The sequence below is a fragment of the Podarcis melisellensis genome (genome assembly GCF_964234715.1).
Source record: "Podarcis melisellensis genome assembly, chromosome: 4".
Taxonomy (NCBI): Eukaryota; Metazoa; Chordata; class Lepidosauria; order Squamata; family Lacertidae; genus Podarcis; species Podarcis melisellensis.
Genome location: NC_138531.1, coordinates 12,680,001 through 12,699,848, shown reverse-complemented (window position 1 = coordinate 12,699,848; position 19,848 = coordinate 12,680,001). Strand labels below are relative to the sequence as shown.

The 19,848-nt window shown below is 41.7% G+C and overlaps 1 protein-coding gene across 4 annotated transcripts in view; it reads right to left on the bottom strand.

Moving 5' to 3' along the window:
• UGGT2 (UDP-glucose glycoprotein glucosyltransferase 2) overlaps window positions 1–19,848 on the bottom strand; it is a 77,467-nt gene that overhangs the window by 3,078 nt on the left and 54,541 nt on the right. For 3 of the 4 annotated variants that reach the window (XR_014167681.1, XM_081908130.1, XM_081908131.1), the window contains 13 exons: window positions 18,893–18,998; window positions 18,070–18,149; window positions 16,727–16,916; window positions 14,593–14,751; window positions 13,383–13,468; window positions 7,139–7,223; window positions 6,698–6,777; window positions 5,686–5,784; window positions 5,313–5,397; window positions 3,119–3,301; window positions 2,162–2,322; window positions 1,781–1,895; window positions 1,090–1,206 (listed from right to left, as the gene is read on the bottom strand). Coding sequence is in view for 3 of the 4 variants with exons in the window: in XM_081908130.1 (XP_081764256.1) it covers window positions 1,090–1,206; window positions 1,781–1,895; window positions 2,162–2,322; window positions 3,119–3,301; window positions 5,313–5,397; window positions 5,686–5,784; window positions 6,698–6,777; window positions 7,139–7,223; window positions 13,383–13,468; window positions 14,593–14,751; window positions 16,727–16,916; window positions 18,070–18,149; window positions 18,893–18,998 (1,546 nt within the window). In the remaining variant the exon portion in view is untranslated. Of the gene's footprint in view, window positions 1–1,089; window positions 1,207–1,780; window positions 1,896–2,161; window positions 2,323–3,118; window positions 3,302–5,312; window positions 5,398–5,685; window positions 5,785–6,697; window positions 6,778–7,138; window positions 7,224–13,382; window positions 13,469–14,592; window positions 14,752–16,726; window positions 16,917–18,069; window positions 18,150–18,892; window positions 18,999–19,848 lie in introns of those variants that run through there. The other variant, XM_081908132.1, reaches the window with a different exon arrangement.

Here is a 19,848-nt window from a genome sequence, read left to right as displayed (position 1 = left end):
TGCGCTGACACATCATCAGCCATTATACAAATTATGTTGGCAAAAAAAATCCACGTATTAATACATTTCTGTAGAACAGCATGCCATGCTTTTCAATCACTGCTCTTTAGGCAGCCTGCACATCTGGATGGCATTCTTTTTTATAAACAGAACCATCTGTCACCAGCCCCCCAGGAGCCCTCAGTCCCACCATTCATCTTTTTTTAAAAAACCGCCTCATTCCAAACAAGCTCTTCTGTCAACTTCACCAAAAGCACAAGAATGTGAATCTGATAGGGAGTCCACAGCAGACAATCTGATTCTTAAAGATGGAGATCTGATGAACAGATATAAAATTGGATAGCAATGCACTTCTTGAAAGACATTCACACCTGTATCCAGTGATCAGCTGGAAGAGTCAAGAAAGTGTTGCTATGCAATTTTCCCTTCCTGAGACACCTTGAGTGGTAGTCATGGGTTGTATCTTGCAGATTAAACACGTGTAAAGTTCAGCTGCACAGTTTTAAAAGGTAAAGGTACCCTGGATGGTTAAGTCCAGTCAAAGGTGACTACGGGGTTGCAGTGCTCATCTCGCTTCAAGCCGAGGGAGTAGGCGTTTGTCCACAGACAGCTTTCCAGTTCATGTGACCAGCATGACTAAACCGCTTCTGGTGTAACAGGACACCGTGACGGAAGCCAGAGCACAAGGAAACACTGTTTACCTTCCCGCCGGAGGAGTACCTATTTATGTACTTGCACTGGCTTGCTTTCAAACTGCTAGGTTGGCAGGAGCTGGGACGGAGCAGCGGGAGCTCACTCTGTCGTGGGGATTCAAACCACTGACCTTCCGATGGGCAAGCCCAAGAGGCTCAGTGGTTTAGACCACAGCACCAATGGAGGAAGGGCATGGAATGAGTACATGTGCTCAGTACCTCCTGACATTACCATAGGGTGGATTGCAGCGTGGATTGAAGAAATGCCTCATTATGCAACAGTTTACAGCAGGACTGCCTTCAAGACACCATGCAACAGTATTCTCCTTTAGGATGGATAAAATGTTCACTATGAATGTGTATTGGGGGAGAGAGGAATTATTATAAAGTAGCTCACCAGATCAATGGTTTTAGCCTTTTTCTTGGATTCATCGCTGCACCAGGTTTCACACCACAGCCACTCTTGAGGAAGAGATTTAATGGACACCTGATGAATCATGTTATTTGGAAGATCCTGGAAAAAAAACACGTCACCAGTTAACATTGCTGCTGCAGTTCCAAGATACAAGCTGAATATTGTGAATAGTAAAATGTTACACACAGTAGCTAAACAGCACTAGGTAAAGATAAAGGGACCCCTGACCATTAGATCCAGTCGTGGCCGACTCTGGGGCTGTGGCACTCATCTCGCTTTATTGGCCAAGGGAGCCGGCGTACAGCTTCTGGGTCATGTGGCCAGCATGACTAAGCCGCTTCTGGTGAACCAGAGCAGCACACGGAAACGCCGTTTACTTTCCCGCCGGAGCGGTACCTATTTATCTACTTGCACTTTGATGTGCTTTTGAACTGCTAGGTTGGCAGGAGTAGGGACTGAGCAACAGGAGCTCACTCCGTTGCAGGGATTCGAACCGCCGACCTTCTGATCGGCAAGCCCTAGGTTCTGTGGTTTAACCCACAGTGCCACCCGCATCCCCTCATGCTAAAAAGCAAAGGGGTGTATTTTCTTTCCTTGACTGCTACTGTCACTGTAGCAAGAGCAAGCAAGACAATAGTTTTGTGACATATATACACCACTGTTTGCAGCATACCTGATCTAGGTTGGATAAACTGCCTGGATCCTTACTAAGGGCTTGGTATTGACCTCTGAGTCTGTCTCCTGCAGCAATCTTCCGGAACCTCTTCAGATCCACAACATACAAAGCACTATAAAAACGACAAGTTTCAGAGCAATGTATTAAGGTCACATTTCTTTGTATCCAAAAGAAGGGTAAACATGACGCCAGAATAAGGTCTCAACACATAAAAAGAACCCATAGAGGTTCCATGCTTTGTCTATATGTACTTCAGGACATCCTGCTTAGTGAAATATTCAATAGAGAACTTTGGCATAAAAAATGTTTTAACTAATTTCTACATACAGTAAAAAGGAGGTTGCAGAGAAGAGAGATTGGGTTGTTTAGTTCTCCTACCTAATGTGGTACTTCCTTTTTCCAAGATGTGAAGCCCAATAGCCTGACTTCCAGAAACGGTAGCCATCCATTTCTGGACGGCTATCACAGAAGGGAGTATAGCCATAGGGTGCTCCTTTCAAATCTATATCTCGGAGTTCTTTCAAGTCGCTTCTTACGATCTAAACAGTAGGAGAAAGAGAGAGGATGGTGTAACGCCTACACTCTATATGATGTCATGGAATGCATGGCCAATTAAAGTTTGGAAGCAGAGTGCTGGGAAAGAGCAAAGAGAGGAAGGAGGCCAACTGTGATAACTGGGAGGGGGAAAAGAGAAGTTGGCTTTTTAAGTGTTTCAAAGCTTTCTTCACCCATCTCATCAGCACATCACTGAGAATTGAACTACCATACTCCATACGTTGAACACACATCTCTGGCACAGGTAACAGGAATCAAAGCCATTATGGAATGCAGTTCCATTCCAGCTCCCAGTTGAAAGAGGGTGCCTAGCATGACCCTAGCAATGCCAAGGCCTACTTGGGGTGAAAACATAACAAGCAGACCTCTTCATCAGAAATGGTGTCACGAATGCTATGTCCTTGATAGCAATGACTTCCCAGCCAAGTGTACAGAACTGGGAACCCACAATCAACAATGTAACATGGGAAAGATTTTACCTGAACTCCAATACTCATGTGGGGTTAGCACTTTCAAAAGCTGTTCCACAAAACCTCATCCGGGAGAAGGATTATGTTTCGGAATCCTCTCCGGGATGTGCTAGTTCTGGATGTGCATCAAAGGGAGCATTCAAAGGTGCCCACTCAATGGACTAAAATGGTACAATCTAAGGTTAAACTTTAACCAAGGGAAACTGCAGTTCTGGCCTGAAGCACAACATTTAGGCATATCAGGGACATGCTGAACCAATGCATACAAGAACAGTCTTACTGTACTTCCTTAAAAACTGGACTTTTTTACCTGATCAGCATCAACAAATATTATTTTGTCCACAGCCAACGGGAAGAGAACATCCAGAAAAAGAATTTTGTAACCCCAGATGATTCTTTGCTTTTCTTCCTGTTGATGAAGCCAGTGGGGCCATTTGTACTGCACAAGTTCATACTGGAATCCGTATTTGTTTGCCATGTGAGGGATAACTTTCTACAAGATAAAAAGACAGAAAGAAAGTTGCACACACACTGTTGCCAAGGAAACTTGTCAAGGTCACATGGGGCAAGCACTACTTCCAATACAATTCCCAGCTTCACATTTTCCCTGGGGATGTCTAAATGAAGGATGGCCTACTTCTTAGCAGCCATTCCATCCCAAACACCAGTCAGAGAACAATCCAACCCCCATTCAGATGGTCAACATCTTGGGATAAACTTGGCAATCTCCTAACAGTACATGCTTCCCAAGTATGTTACACATGACCTCAGATTTGCCTGGATGTGAGGTTTGAGTAAAAAACACTGTGAAATTGCAGGTGGAAAGTCAATTTATGAAAAAATGCAACTGTTTGACATGAAGATTATTGTAAAAAATGTTTGAAAAAATTAACAAAAAATTAACGGAGCAGAATTAATGTGCTTCCTGAAATATCCTTTCAGGAACCAGTCTGACGGATGACATTTTGTCCTTCCAAGGGCAATATATAAGGTTCACATCGAGTCTTACCACTTCTTTTATTTAGAAGTGGAAAAGCATCTTCTTTTTCTAACCAGACCTTGAGGATCATTTGGGCATGTGAGATAAAGCTACATTGGGCGTGGGGCAGAATTAGCCTGTGGGCAGCCAGTTGTCAATCTCCGATTTCAAGACCGTTATTCTCAATTGGAATTACTCCTCTTTCTAAATCATCGAAGGACTCGACCTAACATTAGTACAGTCCAGGTGCTGATGGGTGGGACCAAGGTGTTAGAGGATGTGCTGCGTGGCTGCCCAGCATCCCTTAAGTTAGCCTGCTGCTCTCAGGTGTGGCAATAGACACTGTTCCTGTCACCACTGTTGAAATAAGATTCCGATGTCTACCTGGTTGACTTCTGCATATGTGGTATGGTGGGGTGGATGTGGGGGGAGGATAAATGCCTAGTGTTTGGGAAATTATATATAATGAAATGAAAAGGATGTTTAAAATAACCTTTGTAAAAAAAAAAAACAGAAGCTTTTCTTTTGGGAATTAGAGGGACAGACCTACCTAAATGTATAGAAATTTATTTATGTATACTACTACAGTGGCAAGAATGTTACTTGCCCCAAAATGGAAAGAAGCAGAAGTCCCAGCAAAGGAATTATGGATACAAAAACTTATGGAATATGCAGAAATGGCAAAACTTACCAGAAGAAGAAAAAATCAAGATAACATTTTGTATATATATAAAAGAATACAGATAAATTATAAACAGATAAAAACACTGGCAGGATTATTGTAATAACCTGCAGTTTCATAAGAGTATATATTTAAAAGAGATGAATAAATGAGCAAATTAAGTTAATTAGGATATACAGAAGATATTAAAAACAAATTTACGGAACTGCAGAAAGAAGGGGAAGGAAGTTTTGAAATGTCAAAATAATTGTAGAATTAGTGAAATGTATAAAATTAGTGAAATGTATAAACTTGAAAAGTACAAAATAAAAATACATAAAACCTTAAAAAAAAAAGCCTAGTGTTAACTGCACTTAGCTACGATGTTGATGTACCCCTTAACTGTCACCGAAGGGAAAATTTGTGATCCCACGGCTCAATCTTAAACTGCAGTTCAGGCATTGGCTTATTATGTAATAAGTGGCCCTGATCCATCCTTTCCTGCTCTATAGTTAAGAATCATAGAAGAACCAGATCTTATTAGCTGCAATGAGACACTTTCAAGTTACCAAACCTTTTGTGAAATAAAGCTGCTCAGAACTGGATTTTAATCAAGAAAGAGTTTTAAAAGTTACAAATTGACCTGACAGAATTGAAAGCACAGACAATGATGACGAATCTCTCTCTCAAAGGCCATCTAGACAAAGGTCACATTTTAAAGTTGAAAAATGCATGCTGATGTTACTCTATGTAAGTTTTGATTTGTGATCTCAAAACACTGACGTCTTTCTGCTAACAAGAGCCTGCTATTACTTTCATGGCTCACAAAAGTTTTTAACTTAACAGGGAGATAAGTGTACTTACTTTAAATGTTGGTGACAGATAGTTTTTCAGAAACCAAAATTTAACCGGTGTCTTGGTGTGGCGCAGAACTGAGAGCATCATTATTCTGGAGAGGGGGAAAAAATCTCATCAGTTAACATATTAGAATATGCACAGCAAAACATTGCCACAGAGATGCCGGAAGGTAACTCTATATTTGAGATCTTTACAACTGGAAATAAAAAATCCAGTAACAAGCCTCTTAAACTACACATGTCTTGCTTATACTGCTCATGCAACCTGCCCCCAGCACTCAAAAACTCCATGTTAAATACTTCACTCCACTTTCAAAGTTAACCTATAGAGGAAAAACACAATCCTATCCTAAAATACAACAACGAAAAGAATCAGTTACCTTAAAAACCGTTCGTACAAATGGCCGGAAGCAACAGAAAAGATATTTAGCATATCCATTTTCTTTTCGTTTTCTGCTTTTTGAGTCCCTCCTGTAGAACTTCAAAAAGAGCATTATTCAGCTGGCATTTAAAAGTGAACATCAAGACAAAAGAAGAAGAAAAAGGAGGAAGGCACAAGAGCCCAGAGAAATCTGCAGAACATTGTTTTACTGCCCCAAGACGTGGCCCTTCTCGGTTGTGTTGCCCAAACCAGGGATTTATCACCAGGGAAGGACTGGCTGCTGCTGAATTTAACGTATTTTCAGTACCATGTGAAGAAATTTATTATTTGTCCAGGACTTTTTAATTTTATTGAATATGTTTTTATCCCTTCTTTCCTCCAAGGTACCCTCACAAAAAAACCATGTGAGGTAGGTTAGGCTGAGAGGTTGTGACTGCCCAAGGCCACTCAGTGAAGTTCATGGCCAAGTGGCAATTTGAACCTCGTTCTCCTGCCCCAATCCTAACCACCTCTAGCACCTTGGCTCTCTTTTTAAATTTTCACATTTTAAAACTGTTCTTTCTTTCCTGGTTTGGCTGAAAGTAATACACTCTGGCTGCTGTGCTCATTTTAATGTCTCTGTGTTATCATTCTGCCCATTCAAAAATCTTTGCTACTTGTTCTGGTAGCCTGAAGAATAGAGTAATAAATGCCCCTAATAATGTCCACAGTGAAGAAGCTTTCTGCATCAGTTGTTCCTAATAAAATTGATATTGTACTATGCATTGCTGCTTTTGAAGAACGAAACTGCCTGTATTTCTGGACTTTTCTGGCGGGGGGCAGGAATGGCTACGGGGACCATCATGGTAAATTTCAGCACTGCAAAATGCAACACTACACTGCTGTACATAAAATAATGTTTAACATCTTCATTGAGAAAGGCCCAGTTTCTTCTAAGTAATCAGCCTTCAATTCCCCAAAAAGGAAAATCAAATGTGCTGGTTTGCCCAAATGCAAACAAGCCAGTTTACCTAATCATGAAATCTTCCTCTTCTTCCGCTGCCCCATCACTCAAGAGGCTTTCATGAATTTCATCAGGCTTTTTCTGCACCTACACATGAGAACAAATTGAGTTGTCAGCAGACAGCACCCACCAAGCACCATTACAGTTGTACTTTGGTTTTCGAACAGCCCAGTTCTCGAATGTTTTGGCTCCTGAACGCCGCAAACCTGGAAGTGACGGTTCTGGTTTAGAACCTGGGTGTCTGACGGGGCTTCCGGGGCTTCCGATTGGCTGCAGGAGCTTTGTGCAACCAAACAGAAGCCGCACTTTGGTTTCCAAATGTTTTGGATGTCAAACGGACTTCCGGAACAGATTCCATTCAACTTCCAAGGTACGACTGTTCCATGCCAAAGAAAATAAAGAAATGAATCATAAAATTGTTCCAATAAGGTTTTATTAGCATACATACCTGGACTCTGATGATTTTGCTGCTGAAACTATTTAGTACCACAACAACCTCTTCTGAAACTTCAGAAGAATCAGTTCCTTCATGCCTAGGAGGAGGGAAAAGTTAAGTTATTTTAACTTCAGTTTAGAAAAAAAAACCACTTCTTTTTTAATCACAACATAAAGAAGTAGAATGTTTTGCTCAGATGAGAATGAAAACTGCCTGTTAACAGCATGGTTTGTACCAGCTTACTAATTTAGGAAGTTTTCCACATTTATATGCTTCCAGCAGAGGCTGCTGGCGGAAGGATAAATTTTGGGGGAAGGTCATATCAATTTAGCAAGCAAGTTGGTTCAACAAAGCATAAATCAATACGGTGCTATTATGCTCAACAGCTGAGTTCCAGAGCTAAAGTCTATCTACTGGAGGCCACCTGGCACGAAAACCCATGCTTGAGCTATCAGTTATCCACAAGCTACAGGCTCAGCGTCTTTAAAAGCTAATTCTAAATGCAAAATATGCAGTTGTACCTTCATTGAATGAATAATCCTAATCACACTGGAAAGCAAAAAGTGGCTATTTGGAAAACTCCTGTTGCCAAGTCTCTGAAGCCTAGTTGCCAATACCAATCTCTCCCCTCGAGTATCTCTGCATGCAAAAGACTGGCTTCTTGCACAAAAGACAACTTACTGATTCAGCCTCAGTAGAGCCCCCACCCCGCTTAAGGCATTCTTAGAAAAGAAGCCAAAAACTATCTGGTAATCTCTTGCAAATATCTGGGTCCTTCTCAGCAAGCCTTCAGAATGATTCTTCCTAAGGCAAGCATGTCTAGAATATCATCAACAGACACACCGCAAAAGAAGATGTCAAAACCAGCTTTAAGACATTGACTAACAGCCAGAAACACTTCTTACAATAAAGGCAACTTCTCCTGTGGTTGTAATCTATTGGCAATTGTCACTCTGTTTTAGGAAGCAAGACAAGCTGCAGACCAGATAAACATAAACAGGCAGCATTTTGTTTATTTGCTCCCCAGTATGTAGATATTGGGGGACACAGGTGGCGCTGTGGGTTAAAGCCTCAGCGCCTAGGACTTGCCGATCGAAAGGTCGGCGGTTCGAATCCCTGCGGCGGGGTGCGCTCCCGCTGCTCGGTCCCAGCGCCTGCCAACCTAGCAGTTCGAAAGCACCTCCGGGTGCAAGTAGATAAATAGGGACCGCTTACCAGCGGGAAGGTAAACGGTGTTTCCGTGTGCGGCTCTGGCTCGCCAGAGCAGCGATGTCACGCTGGCCACGTGACCCGGAAGTGTCTCCAGACAGCGCTGGCCCCTGGCCTCTTAAGTGAGATGGGCGCACAACCCCAGAGTCTGTCAAGACTGGCCCGTACGGGCAGGGGTACCTTTACCTTTACCTTTATGTAGATATTCCAATATGGTTAGCTTGCTTAGTTGCAAACCACAATTTATAGTTCTGTATGGCTAGTTTGCTTAGTTGCCAAACCAAGATTTATAGTTCTGTAGGGAAAGGAACAGACAAGCATTCCTAACCACTGCATCTGGAATTCATTCATTTTATTTGTATGTGGCTTTTCCACACACACACACACACACACACACACACACAACCATATCCAAAGTAGCTTAAAACATAGTAACAGGATGCATTTCAAGCAAACACTACAAAACAATTTCCTAACACAGCAAAAACAATAGCATAGTAACAAACTGTAATTTTGATTATATATTTTGTGGTTTTATATTTTGATTTTGTTCTGTGAACCACCCTGAGACCTCCAGGTATAGGGCGGTATATAAATTCAAACAACAACAACAACATAGCAAAACAAAAACATTCCAAAAAACCCCCCACATTTCAATACTATAAATATAATAAGATTACAAAAACCATATGCAGCATCCAACAGCAAAAATAACAAAGGAGTTTCGCCTTAGGCATTGACTATGTTCAGACATAATGCTAAACTGCTGCTTGGAACAAGGGTGGTGTTATGTACTGAGTTGAATAGGATCCAAACTGCAGCAGTCTGGTCCTAAAACAATAGGATCCAAAATGCAGCAGTCTGATTGGTCCTAGAACAATAGGGTTCAGAATGCAGCAGTCTGATTGGTCCTAGAACAGTGCAGCAGTATGATTGGTTAGCAGGAACCAGCCAATCATGCTCCAGATAGAAGTGAATCCACAACCTGATTGGCTTACCGTAGAATTCTGGAATTAGCCAATCATGTGCAGCCCATTGTGTAAAAGCAGATACTTTGAGGGGACTTTCATTCATTCCTCCTCACCACTATGAGCTGAATAAAGAGCATGAAATCACTTTGCGACTCTGAGTATATTTCAGGTGGGAAACTTTCTTTTTCTGTTGAGGGTTGTGTTCCCAACGGGGTCATCTGCCAGCAGCAGTTCGCTACTGGTAGGCAGGGCTAACACCAAAAGTGGACAGAGTCATCTCCCCCTTTCCTCCCTGATCAGCAGGCTGCTGGGGGCCGGGGAACAAATTGCCCTTGTTCAGAGGTCTGAACTGATCACTTGCTGAGGGTTCCCCCCTCTCTTTCCACTGCTCCATCTGTTTGCTGTCCCCTACCATTTCCCCCACTCCTTTTTCTGGCTCCAGGATTTGCACAACCATAGGAAATTAGGAAGGCGTCACAAGTTGTCCACCAAACATTTAGCGACAGCATGGAAGGAACAAGCTGCAGCAAACCATTGGGCTCACACACTCATTCAGTGCAGCTATGATGAAGAATTCATAACTATTCACTTGCCATTTTCATTAACCACATTTTAGTATGTTCTCTGAACCCCGAACTATGGTCAGTGTTAACGGTTTGTAGTTGGCTTGTTTCACGTTAATCTTAACTACAATTTGCCCAGCTATGCCCCTATCTTTACAGGGATAGCCAAACTACTGTTGTCTATGCTTTGGTAACCTCGAGGTTAGATTACTGCAATGCATTATATGTAGGGCTGCCTCTGAAGACCGTTCAGAAACTTTAGCTGCTGCAGAATTCAACGGCCAGTGTCAGGGAACTGACATCGGAGCCAGAAGTGGAGGCAGGGCTCCCAAGCGATGCCAGAGAAGGGCCAAGCAGGGAGAGAGGGGACTCAGCAGCTGGGGAAGGAAATCAGCGTAACACCAGGGATAAAGGGGGGCGGATGGGGGAATCGGAGAGAGAGCTCCAGGACTCTTCGCTGGAGACCAGCGGGGAGAGCACAGGTCCTCCGCTACCCACACCCACCCTGCGCGGAAAGTAGGCGGAGACTTGGCGTCAAAGAACTTCTTTGCTGGAAGAAGTTCAAGAAACGCCCACTGACGGATTCTGCTAGCGACTGAACAGCCACGAAGTGAAGGGCTGTCCAGCCAGGAAAGGTTTAACCAGGCTACCTAGCCAGGAGTGGTGGCAACTTACGCATGAGCAACCCCATATAACCATTACAGCCAGGTTGCTCACTGGAGCAAAACACTCTGAGCATATTACACCGATCCTGGTCTGACTGCACTGGCTATCAATTAGTTTCCTGGCCCGATGCAACGTGCTGGTTTTGACGTATAAAGCCTTAAATGACTCAGGATTGCAATACCTCAAGAACCCTCTCTTTCCATATTAATCTACCCGGACCCCGAGATCATCTTCTGTGGCCCTCCTTTGTGTGCCTCCTCTTTGAGAAGTCTGTAGGATGGCAACATGAGAATGGGCCTTATCTGCAGTGGCTCCCCATCTGTGGAATGCTCTCCCCAGGGAAGTTTGCCTGGCGCCTTCATTATGCATCTTTAGGCACCAGGCAAAATCATTCCTTTTTAACCAGGCCTTTGGTTGAGCTGATTGACATCCTACACCTTTTTAGAATGTGGTATTTTATTTCTTTGGGGTGTGTTATTGGGTTGTTTTTATTTTGATTATATATATTGTGGTTTTACATTTTTATTTTATCCTGTGAACTGCCCTGAGACCTCCAGGTATAGGACGGTATATCAACTCAATCAATCAATAATATAATTTCTTTGTTGAGACAATGCAACAAGCTGTGGTTAAGTAAAAATGGAAAGTCCTCCTTGTGGCTATGACAAGGATAGGAGGGAATGCACAAGTTGTGGCTCTTTCTATTGTATCTGTTTACTATATTCCTGTAATACATATTTGATGTAGTTCTTGGGTCTCTAATAGATGGAAGTCCCCACCACCTTTAGGCATAATGACTCCTTGCCTCACAGACAGCAACGGGAGAGAATAGAAAGGACTCAAATGTCCAAACGACCTAAGATCCTGGTGTTATTTTGTAGTCAAATATCAGTGCAAAATGATCAGTTTGACAAACAGCACTGAAGGTAAACACCCATGTCATCAGCTGCAGCTGGGGTGCCGGGTGTGGTGACAAAAGGAGACAAAAATCCCCCCCCCCCGATGAATTTAATTCATGAATTCATATTATTTGTACAGCCTTCAATTTGAGAACAACGATATGGTATCTCCTTCTAAAATCTTTCCACTTTTTAAACGTTCAATCATTTATAACACTGAGCTTAAGAGAGCTGCATTACTTTTGGGGAGGAGCGTTGCTTGACTACAGAGCATCACTGTCAAAGGGTTCACTTATTTTTAAACATCTTTTAAACAATGGCAGGTTCACTTATTTTAAAAATCCATTAAAAAGCTTGAGGCTGAAGTGAGAGATGAAACACAACACCACCCACGTCTCTTGATTAATGTAATATCAACACATATTTCAGGAAACCTACCCAGCTTTAAGATAAATTGCTCAGAATCTGGATTCCAGAAACCCCTGTTTATTGCTTTATTTTATTTTCCAAGCCAGCAATCCTTCATACAATTACCTGAAAGTAAGACCCATTGAACACAGTGGAACTTACTTCTGAGTAGACACATATTTACCGTCTTTCATTATTAGAGCATTTTTATCCTACTCTTCTAGTGCAAATGTACAAAACAATAAAAAGCTATCAATAGACAGGGTCAAGATTTAAACAACAATAATAGGGTTGCCAGGAAACCCCAAAGGTTCTTGATTTTTATTTTTACAAAAGTGCCAATTGACTTGCCTAAGATCCAGGACAATAATAAGGAACAAATTTACATATGCAGGGATATCAATTTAAAGAATGAGCACTTTAATGTTATTGTAATCCCCCCTCAAACATAGAAATCTTTGATAACCATCGACCCTCTCTGCTGAAGCCATTGTTTGAAAGAGTTCTGCTTCATTTGTCAAATATTCCCAGATCACCAGCATTTGTGGAGTTCAGTAGCCCAAATGGTGCAGGCAGTAGCAAACCTGTCTCTGACCTGCAGGGTTCCTGATCCAAGCCCTGCAGTGCCTGGCAGCACTATAAATAGAGAAGCACTGGATTGAACTGCAAATGAATCATAATAATTAGACTGAAATCTTGTCACTTGAGAGATGCCAAATTTAGATCTGGCGTCATCCATAGCTACACTGCATAAGAAATTCTGGTTTACAGGTGCAGCTGCTTCAAAACGATGATCACCATCATGAATAGTGTCACCGTAAATGTCTAAATAGCAAAGGAGCTTTTTTTTTTTTAAAGAATAATTTCAAGGAGGAGGTTAGTAACCTGAATACCAATGTATTTCTTTTTAAAATAACAGATCGTTTAGTGAATCCAGAAACCAGCCCACTGTTCTGTTTAATTCCAACAAATTCTATTGGATTTAGTGCACTTCTTTGTCAATTGCATGGTGGTTATGCATGTGCTTTAAATAATAAGCCCAAATTCTGTACCAAGAAAAGCTGAACTCTGCTACATAAAATAAATGAGTAAGCAAATCTGCATATGTTTGTTTCTTTTAATTTACCCCGTTTCTGAAATTATCTTTCCTTATTTTAAAAAGCAAGGATGCTAAGTATGTTAAACTCCCTGTTTATACCCGTTACAGGATTTTTATTCCTGTGATTTTAAACCTTTTTGCAGTAAGACACTGTAATCATGTAACATTCCTAAGTCTTGTAGCCTGGGACTGTACTGTTAAGTCTGCCAAATTCCCAATTCAGATGAAGTGAGAAGAATGTGAATTCTTGCAAAGGCTTCTCTTTGAACCAGGACAGTTTGGTGAACCTCATTCCTTCAGAAGATGCAAGGAGCAAAACACTTAGTCAGACTGTGCTGTTGCAAACAGTAGAGTGAACAGAGTTGTGTTGATGCCTGAATTTTTCTCTGCAGCAATTCCAGCGACTGCCACACCATTAGCAAATTTCATGTTATGACCTACCTATATATTTGGTAGATTTCTTCGGATCTTCCTTCACGTAGTCTCAAAATCCAAGCACCTGGATTTGCTTTCAACTGAAAATAACCCTACAAAGGAAAAAAAACCAAACAAAATGAAAATATTGCTTTGAAAGCAGGAGGGGAGAACACTTTCTTTGTAAACAGTGGCTGTGTTCTACAAAGCCTAGCCTGCCCCCGGATTTGCCTGTTCATCCCCCCCAAGTGTAGTCTAGGAAGCAGAGTTTGGAAGCTCACTTCTATTTTAGTTGGCCTGCAGCCATATTGTCTAAATCTGACAAACAGTGGTTACAGTTTTTGGAACAAGCCGACTTCAAACTATGGTTGATCAAGCTGGTTTGTTTTAAATAAACCAGTGTTAACATTAATCATAGCCCCTTTATAGATGTGGCTATACAATAGAACTGTAAAGATCACTTAGAACAGGCAGGGCCAAACTTGGCCCTCCAGATGTTTTGGGACTACAACTCCCATCATCCCTAGCTAACAGGACCGGTGGTCAGGGATGATGGGAATTGTAGTCCCAAAACATCTGGAGGGCCAAGTTTGGCCATGCCTGACTTAGAACCTCTGGGAAAATTCTACTCATGGCACCACATCCTACATAATATCATGGGACAGTGAACTGAAAACAGCATTTTTCTGCTATTGCCCCTGCATTTGCATGTAAAATGAGTCTGTAGGAACCTCAAGTTCATGAAATCCTTGACCCCTTAAAAAAAATAAATCTGTTGGTGCAACCACAAATAGAAGATTAGAAGCTTCCATTCCATTTTTTATTAAAGGGTTTGGTGTTGGGTCATAGGATCACAGAATTGTAGATTTTGAAGGGACACCAAGGGCGACCCACTGCAAGGCAGGATCTGTATCCTAAACTGTGGTCACACTTAACTATAGCTCACAAAAACATGACATAACCATGTTAGGAAGTTGGCTTGTTTTAATAAACCATAGTTAAGATTAACAGCAGTCTGTTCGTGTTCAGATGCAACACTAAGCTGTAGTAAGTCAAAAGCTGATGCAAAACCTTCAGCTTGTCTGAAACAGCCATATGTACCGTTATAATTAACCATCATTTCTGGGCCCAAAAGAATAAAAGAATCAAATAATAATGGGCCAGTTGTGTTTAGGTAGGCAATAATAAGCATTTGGTCAAATAAAGTATTCCATCGCCAGGCTTAGCCAGAACCTACCAGATTGGCCATCACAATGGTATCAACTTTAACAGGATTTTTCCTAGTTCCCAAAGTGAACTGCAGTCCGTGAGTTGGCTGTCTAGTGGCTACATCAAAACAATGTCCTTCAAGCAACAAATACTCCAGCTCATACTCTGCTGAAACAACACTCTCAACCTGTGAAAATGCACAATTTTGTTGGTTTAGAGTTCCAGAAATTAGAGAGGGGGAGACATATACGGATAGTCAAACGTTTTGGCTATGGACCTGCGCAGAAGGCTCAGTCTTACTGAAGGCATTAGATCTGATTCAGACTTGCTTCCACTGTATTTAAGCTCTGTCCTTTCTAATAAGGCAGAAGTAGGGGGAAAGTGTCCCTTTCCCCAGCTGTCCAAGAATTAATTAATTTCAACTGACATTCAGTTTTTTACCCAGAATTCATCATGTTTCTTTTAGGAAGTTTGCTTCTCTTAAGAAGCTGGGAACATAGGGTGCTGCCGTATACAGTGGTGCCTTGGTTCTCAAATGCCTTGGTTCCCAAACGCTGAAAACCCCCAGGTGTTCTGGTTTTCAAACGTTTTTCAGAAGCCGAACATTTGATGTGGCTGTCAGCTATTGTTTCCGAGGTGCCTGCACCAATCAGAAGCTGCACCTTGATTTCTGAACATTTCAGAAGTCAAATGGACTTCAGGAACAGATTAAGTTTGGTGCATTTGTTTTTGCTAATTATTTTGCGTTTTTGTGGCTTTTTTGGTTAATTTGTTTTTGTGACTGTGGAACCCGGTTCAGCTACTGGTTGATTATGTGACTGCGGAAATGGATAAAAGCCCCCAATCCAAACAATGACTATCATCAGTGCAGGTAAGAAAAAAGTGTAATTTTAATTTTTATCATATCCAATACTGCCTTATTTATTTTATACTACAGTACATTGATTATTGCTTTCATTTTATGGATCTTCTACTACTGAGCTAAGGGCCATTCCTCTACTGCTTTTTGGCACTGTATGCCAACGCAGCAAATTTCAGTGGTAGCTTTCCTTATTTACTACTCTTCGTCCAAATATATTAAAAATGTATTGCACAACAGGGCTGACTCCAGGTTCCTCAGGGTTCCCAGACAGAAAATCTTAGCTTTATTGTTTTAGACCTAAATGGATCCTGCCTAAAAAGTGATTAATCCAAAATCCCCTGTCACGTTTTCAGTTTGGTGGGGCCCTAAGCTAGTCCAAGTATTTGCAAATAACTAAGCTTGTTAGCCATTAATGGCTAGACAGTTAGGATCAGGAAGCTACAGTACTCTTACAAAATTATTGAATACAAAAATACTCATCCTTAAGCAAAAATAAACCCACGCCAAAATAATGGAAACAAAGCAATGTTCTTTGTAATATAAGGAGAGGCAAAATACATAAATGTGTGTAACTCAGCAGGACTCCTGGTTTTTTGCCACCAACTCGTTCTACCACCAATACAAAACTTCTTATACTGTCAGGCAAGTGTTTCAAAAACAGTCTATGATGAACTATAGAAAAACAGACCCAGAATTTACACTGTAAAGGCATACGGTGGTACCTCAGGTTAAGTACTTAATTCGTTCCGGAGGTCCGTTCTTAACCTGAAACTGTTCTTAAGCTGAAGCACCACTTTAGCTAATGGGGCCTCCTGCTGCTGCCGTGCCGCCGGAGCACGATTTCTGTTCTCATCCTGAAGCAAAGTTCTTAACCCGAGGTAATATTTCTGGGTTAGCGGAGTCTGTAACCTGAAGCGTATGTAACCCAAGGTACCACTGTACAGTGCAACTGCAAACCCTTAGGTATGCTGTAAGGAAGTTTGAAAATAGAACAATTCACTACTTAAAAACATCCACACATCAAGTTATGGCTTCCGCTCCTTCTTGGTTACATGTTTAGTACACATTCAAAAAACTTCTTTTGTCACTAAATCTACCTGATTTATCTATCTGATTGTAACTAAATGTATCTGAAACAGGGCAAACATTTATGATGTTATTTTTCTTGAGGAATTTTGGCCTGCAAGTCCTAAAGAAAACACAAAACCTGAATGTTTTTGTAAAGGGAGGGGAGAATTATTAATTTGTCAATTACGCATTTGTGCAATTCCTACACGTACGTTTAGAAAACAGTACTTACGTCTTTCAAATAAATGTTATCAAGGTCATAAGAACTGTTCACCGCTTCAACCAGCCAGCTTTCTGGAGTTATCATGTTGAGGGTCAGGAGAGGGGATTCTGGCATTTCAAAGAAGTTTGCTCCCGGTGCAAGAGGAAAGGAACCACTAGCCCCTGAAACAAGTTCGGGCTCCAGAACAAAACGATAAAAACTATAGCAAGGATACAAATGTCAGCGTTAAAGGGAAAAGAGCAGGAAAGGAAGGGCAAGATGCAACTGAAAAGTTTGCATAACAACTTTTTTTAAACACCTTTGAATCCTCTGATCCTATTTTATACATTCATCATTGCCGAGTACGCAAATGCTGCTATTTTTGAAGCAGCTAATCCACACGCGACAAGACAGTGTAGGAGATCTTTTGCACCCTTTCTTTATTTTTAATTTCCACAGGCTTTATAGTTCTTCTAGCTCAGGTCTGATTCCTGTGCCATAATTACCAGCCGAGCCCTCAACAAACACATTCTCTTCACTGTCAACACGTGCCAAGAACGCGGCCGGTGTTACCAGCGCTTTGAAAAACAGAACACGCAACTCAGGACGCCAGCATTAGCCAGCTGAATGCGACAGCCCTATTATATAGGGCAAGTGAACAAGCCCTTCAAAAACATGAGGCACACAATGATTAATTTTCCTGCCCAGAACCCATTTTATGCCTGGGAGAAAGCAAATACAAGTCACAGAAAACTCATAATATTGTAACAAATGATCTAATTATTTTGGCAAAAGGAAAGGGCTTCCTGGCTGTTGGTTACACGGCAGAAAGCAAATACAGCAAAAATGATAAATAAATGGTAATATGATGAGCTCCGATAAGCGATTCCAATTATAAAGTGATTACAATTATAAGCTCTCTTTCTATGAGGATATACTTTGCTTAAAGGACCATTTTTCTGCATTAATACCCACTAATATTTTATAAGCACCAGCACCAAGCGACGAGTTGCTGCATTTATGCTAAGCATGTTTCTAACAGAGTGCAGTCAACCAATGTGCACATTTATTTAAGAATTCAGAGAAGCAGGAAGTGGGTGTTAATGCCTGGGTGCATGAAAGGACTGGAAGATCAAGTATTTGTGGCAATACTTGCAAAATTACAGTAATTCCAAACAGAAAGAAAGGAAGATTTGGAGAGAAGGAAAGTTGCAATCGAGAGGCAGCAGAGTGGGAAAACATAAATGAGACTAGCAGAAGATTGTGGAATACTCAGTGCCTAATGAGTAAAGTCATTAGGCAAGGCAACTACTTCTAAGTGGGAACCATATTATGGGGCACATTTCATTAATAAACTTTCACGTGCTACTTACCTTTTCAAAGGCGCCTCAGACAGTTTGAATCTACAGTTCATAAACAGCCTCAGTTTCATGTTGACAACCTGACCAAGGAACTGACAGAAACAATTCTCGTATTAACGAAATTGTTTTGTGTGGGATTTTGCCCTATCCAGAATTAAGCACAACAATTTGCATGGGGCAACAAGGTAATTCCCGACACTTTCTTCGTACCCCCCCATGCTAAATAAATAAATAAATAATAATAATATATTTATACCCCACCCATCTGGCTGAGTTTCTCCACCCACTCTGGGTGGCTCCCAACAGAATATTAAAAACACGATAAAACATTAGATATTAAAAACTTCGCTAAACAGGGCTGCCTTCAAATGTCTTTTAAGAGTCTGGTAGTTGTTTTTCTCTTTGACATCTGGTGGGAGGGTGTTCCACAGGGTGGGTGCCACTACCAAGAAGGCCCTCTGCCTGGTTCCCTGTAACCTCACTTTTCGCAGTGAGGGAACCATCAGAAGGCCCTCGGCGCTGGACCACAGTGTCCAGGCTGAACGATATCCTTCTGGTATACTGGACGGAGGTTGTTTAGAGCTTTAAAGGTCAGCACCAACACTCTGAATTGTGCTCGGAAACATACATATATACATACATAATCATCTTATGAAGGAGGTTAGCTTAAAAGAGAGAAGTGGCCCAAAGTCACCCAGTAAATTTCATGGTCAAATGAGGATTGGAAGCTGGTTTGTTCTCTCTCTCTCTCCCCCCCCCCCGGCATTCTGCACTACACAGGTCTTAACTAAAGCACAAAGCTGGAATTATGTGCAAGAAATCAATATGATCTTACAATCAGTAAATGTGACAGCTTCTGTGCTTCTCTCGACAATGGGTCTACAATGCCAACAACGTCAAAGAAGGGTTCGCTTTTCTGCTCTGGATCTATCTTTAGTACACTGTGGGGAGGAAAACACACCCAATGTTGAGCAAGGCATATAAAAGGGCGCGGTTTCGCGCCAGGCTCCGGAGGGTTGCGCAGAGCTGCGGGAAGCCCTGGAGCACAGACAGCTCTGCGCAACCTTCGGGAGCCCAGCGTGGCTTTGCGCCAGACTCCCGAGGGTTGCACAGAGCTTCCTGAAGCCTGGAGAGCGAGAGGGGTTGGTGTGCACCAACCCCTCTCGCTCTCCAGGCTTCAGCGAAAGCCTGTATTCGCCCCATAGGACACACACATAGGACACCCCTTCATTTTTGGAGGGGAAAAAGTGTGTCCTATAGGGCGAAAAATACGGTACATCCAGAGAAAAATATTGTGCCAAGTAGAGGTTTACATCAAGCAATTACAAAGCACAGGAAAAAAGACTTTTAAAGTATTTCTTGAAGTGATGGGATATGACTTAAAAGCAGAACCACAATATCACTAGGTTTCCGAACTGAAGAATTTGGGACAAACTAAAGAAAGGGACTTAATCTCAGTTGCCACACACATAATTAATAATTACAAAACAACAGAGAAATCCCCCAAACTCCAGTCATTAAGGCATGTCAGAATGTAGCAGTTTATCCATTTCTAAAAGCCAGGCTTCATAGGAGTTCTGACTGATGTGTTTATTAAATACATCAAGTGAAGCCCACAACAAAATGTTGCAGCTTGAAGTGTTCCTGTTTTAGTGTTTTGCGCAGTCCGTGATCCTGTCCTTCATTCCCCCTCCCATCCAATTCCTCTGCCAATAGTTAGTCAGCATTTCATGGACTCTGATGATAATTCTTTTGTGGGGGGGGGTCCCCCTTGAGCTCTATTTTACCACC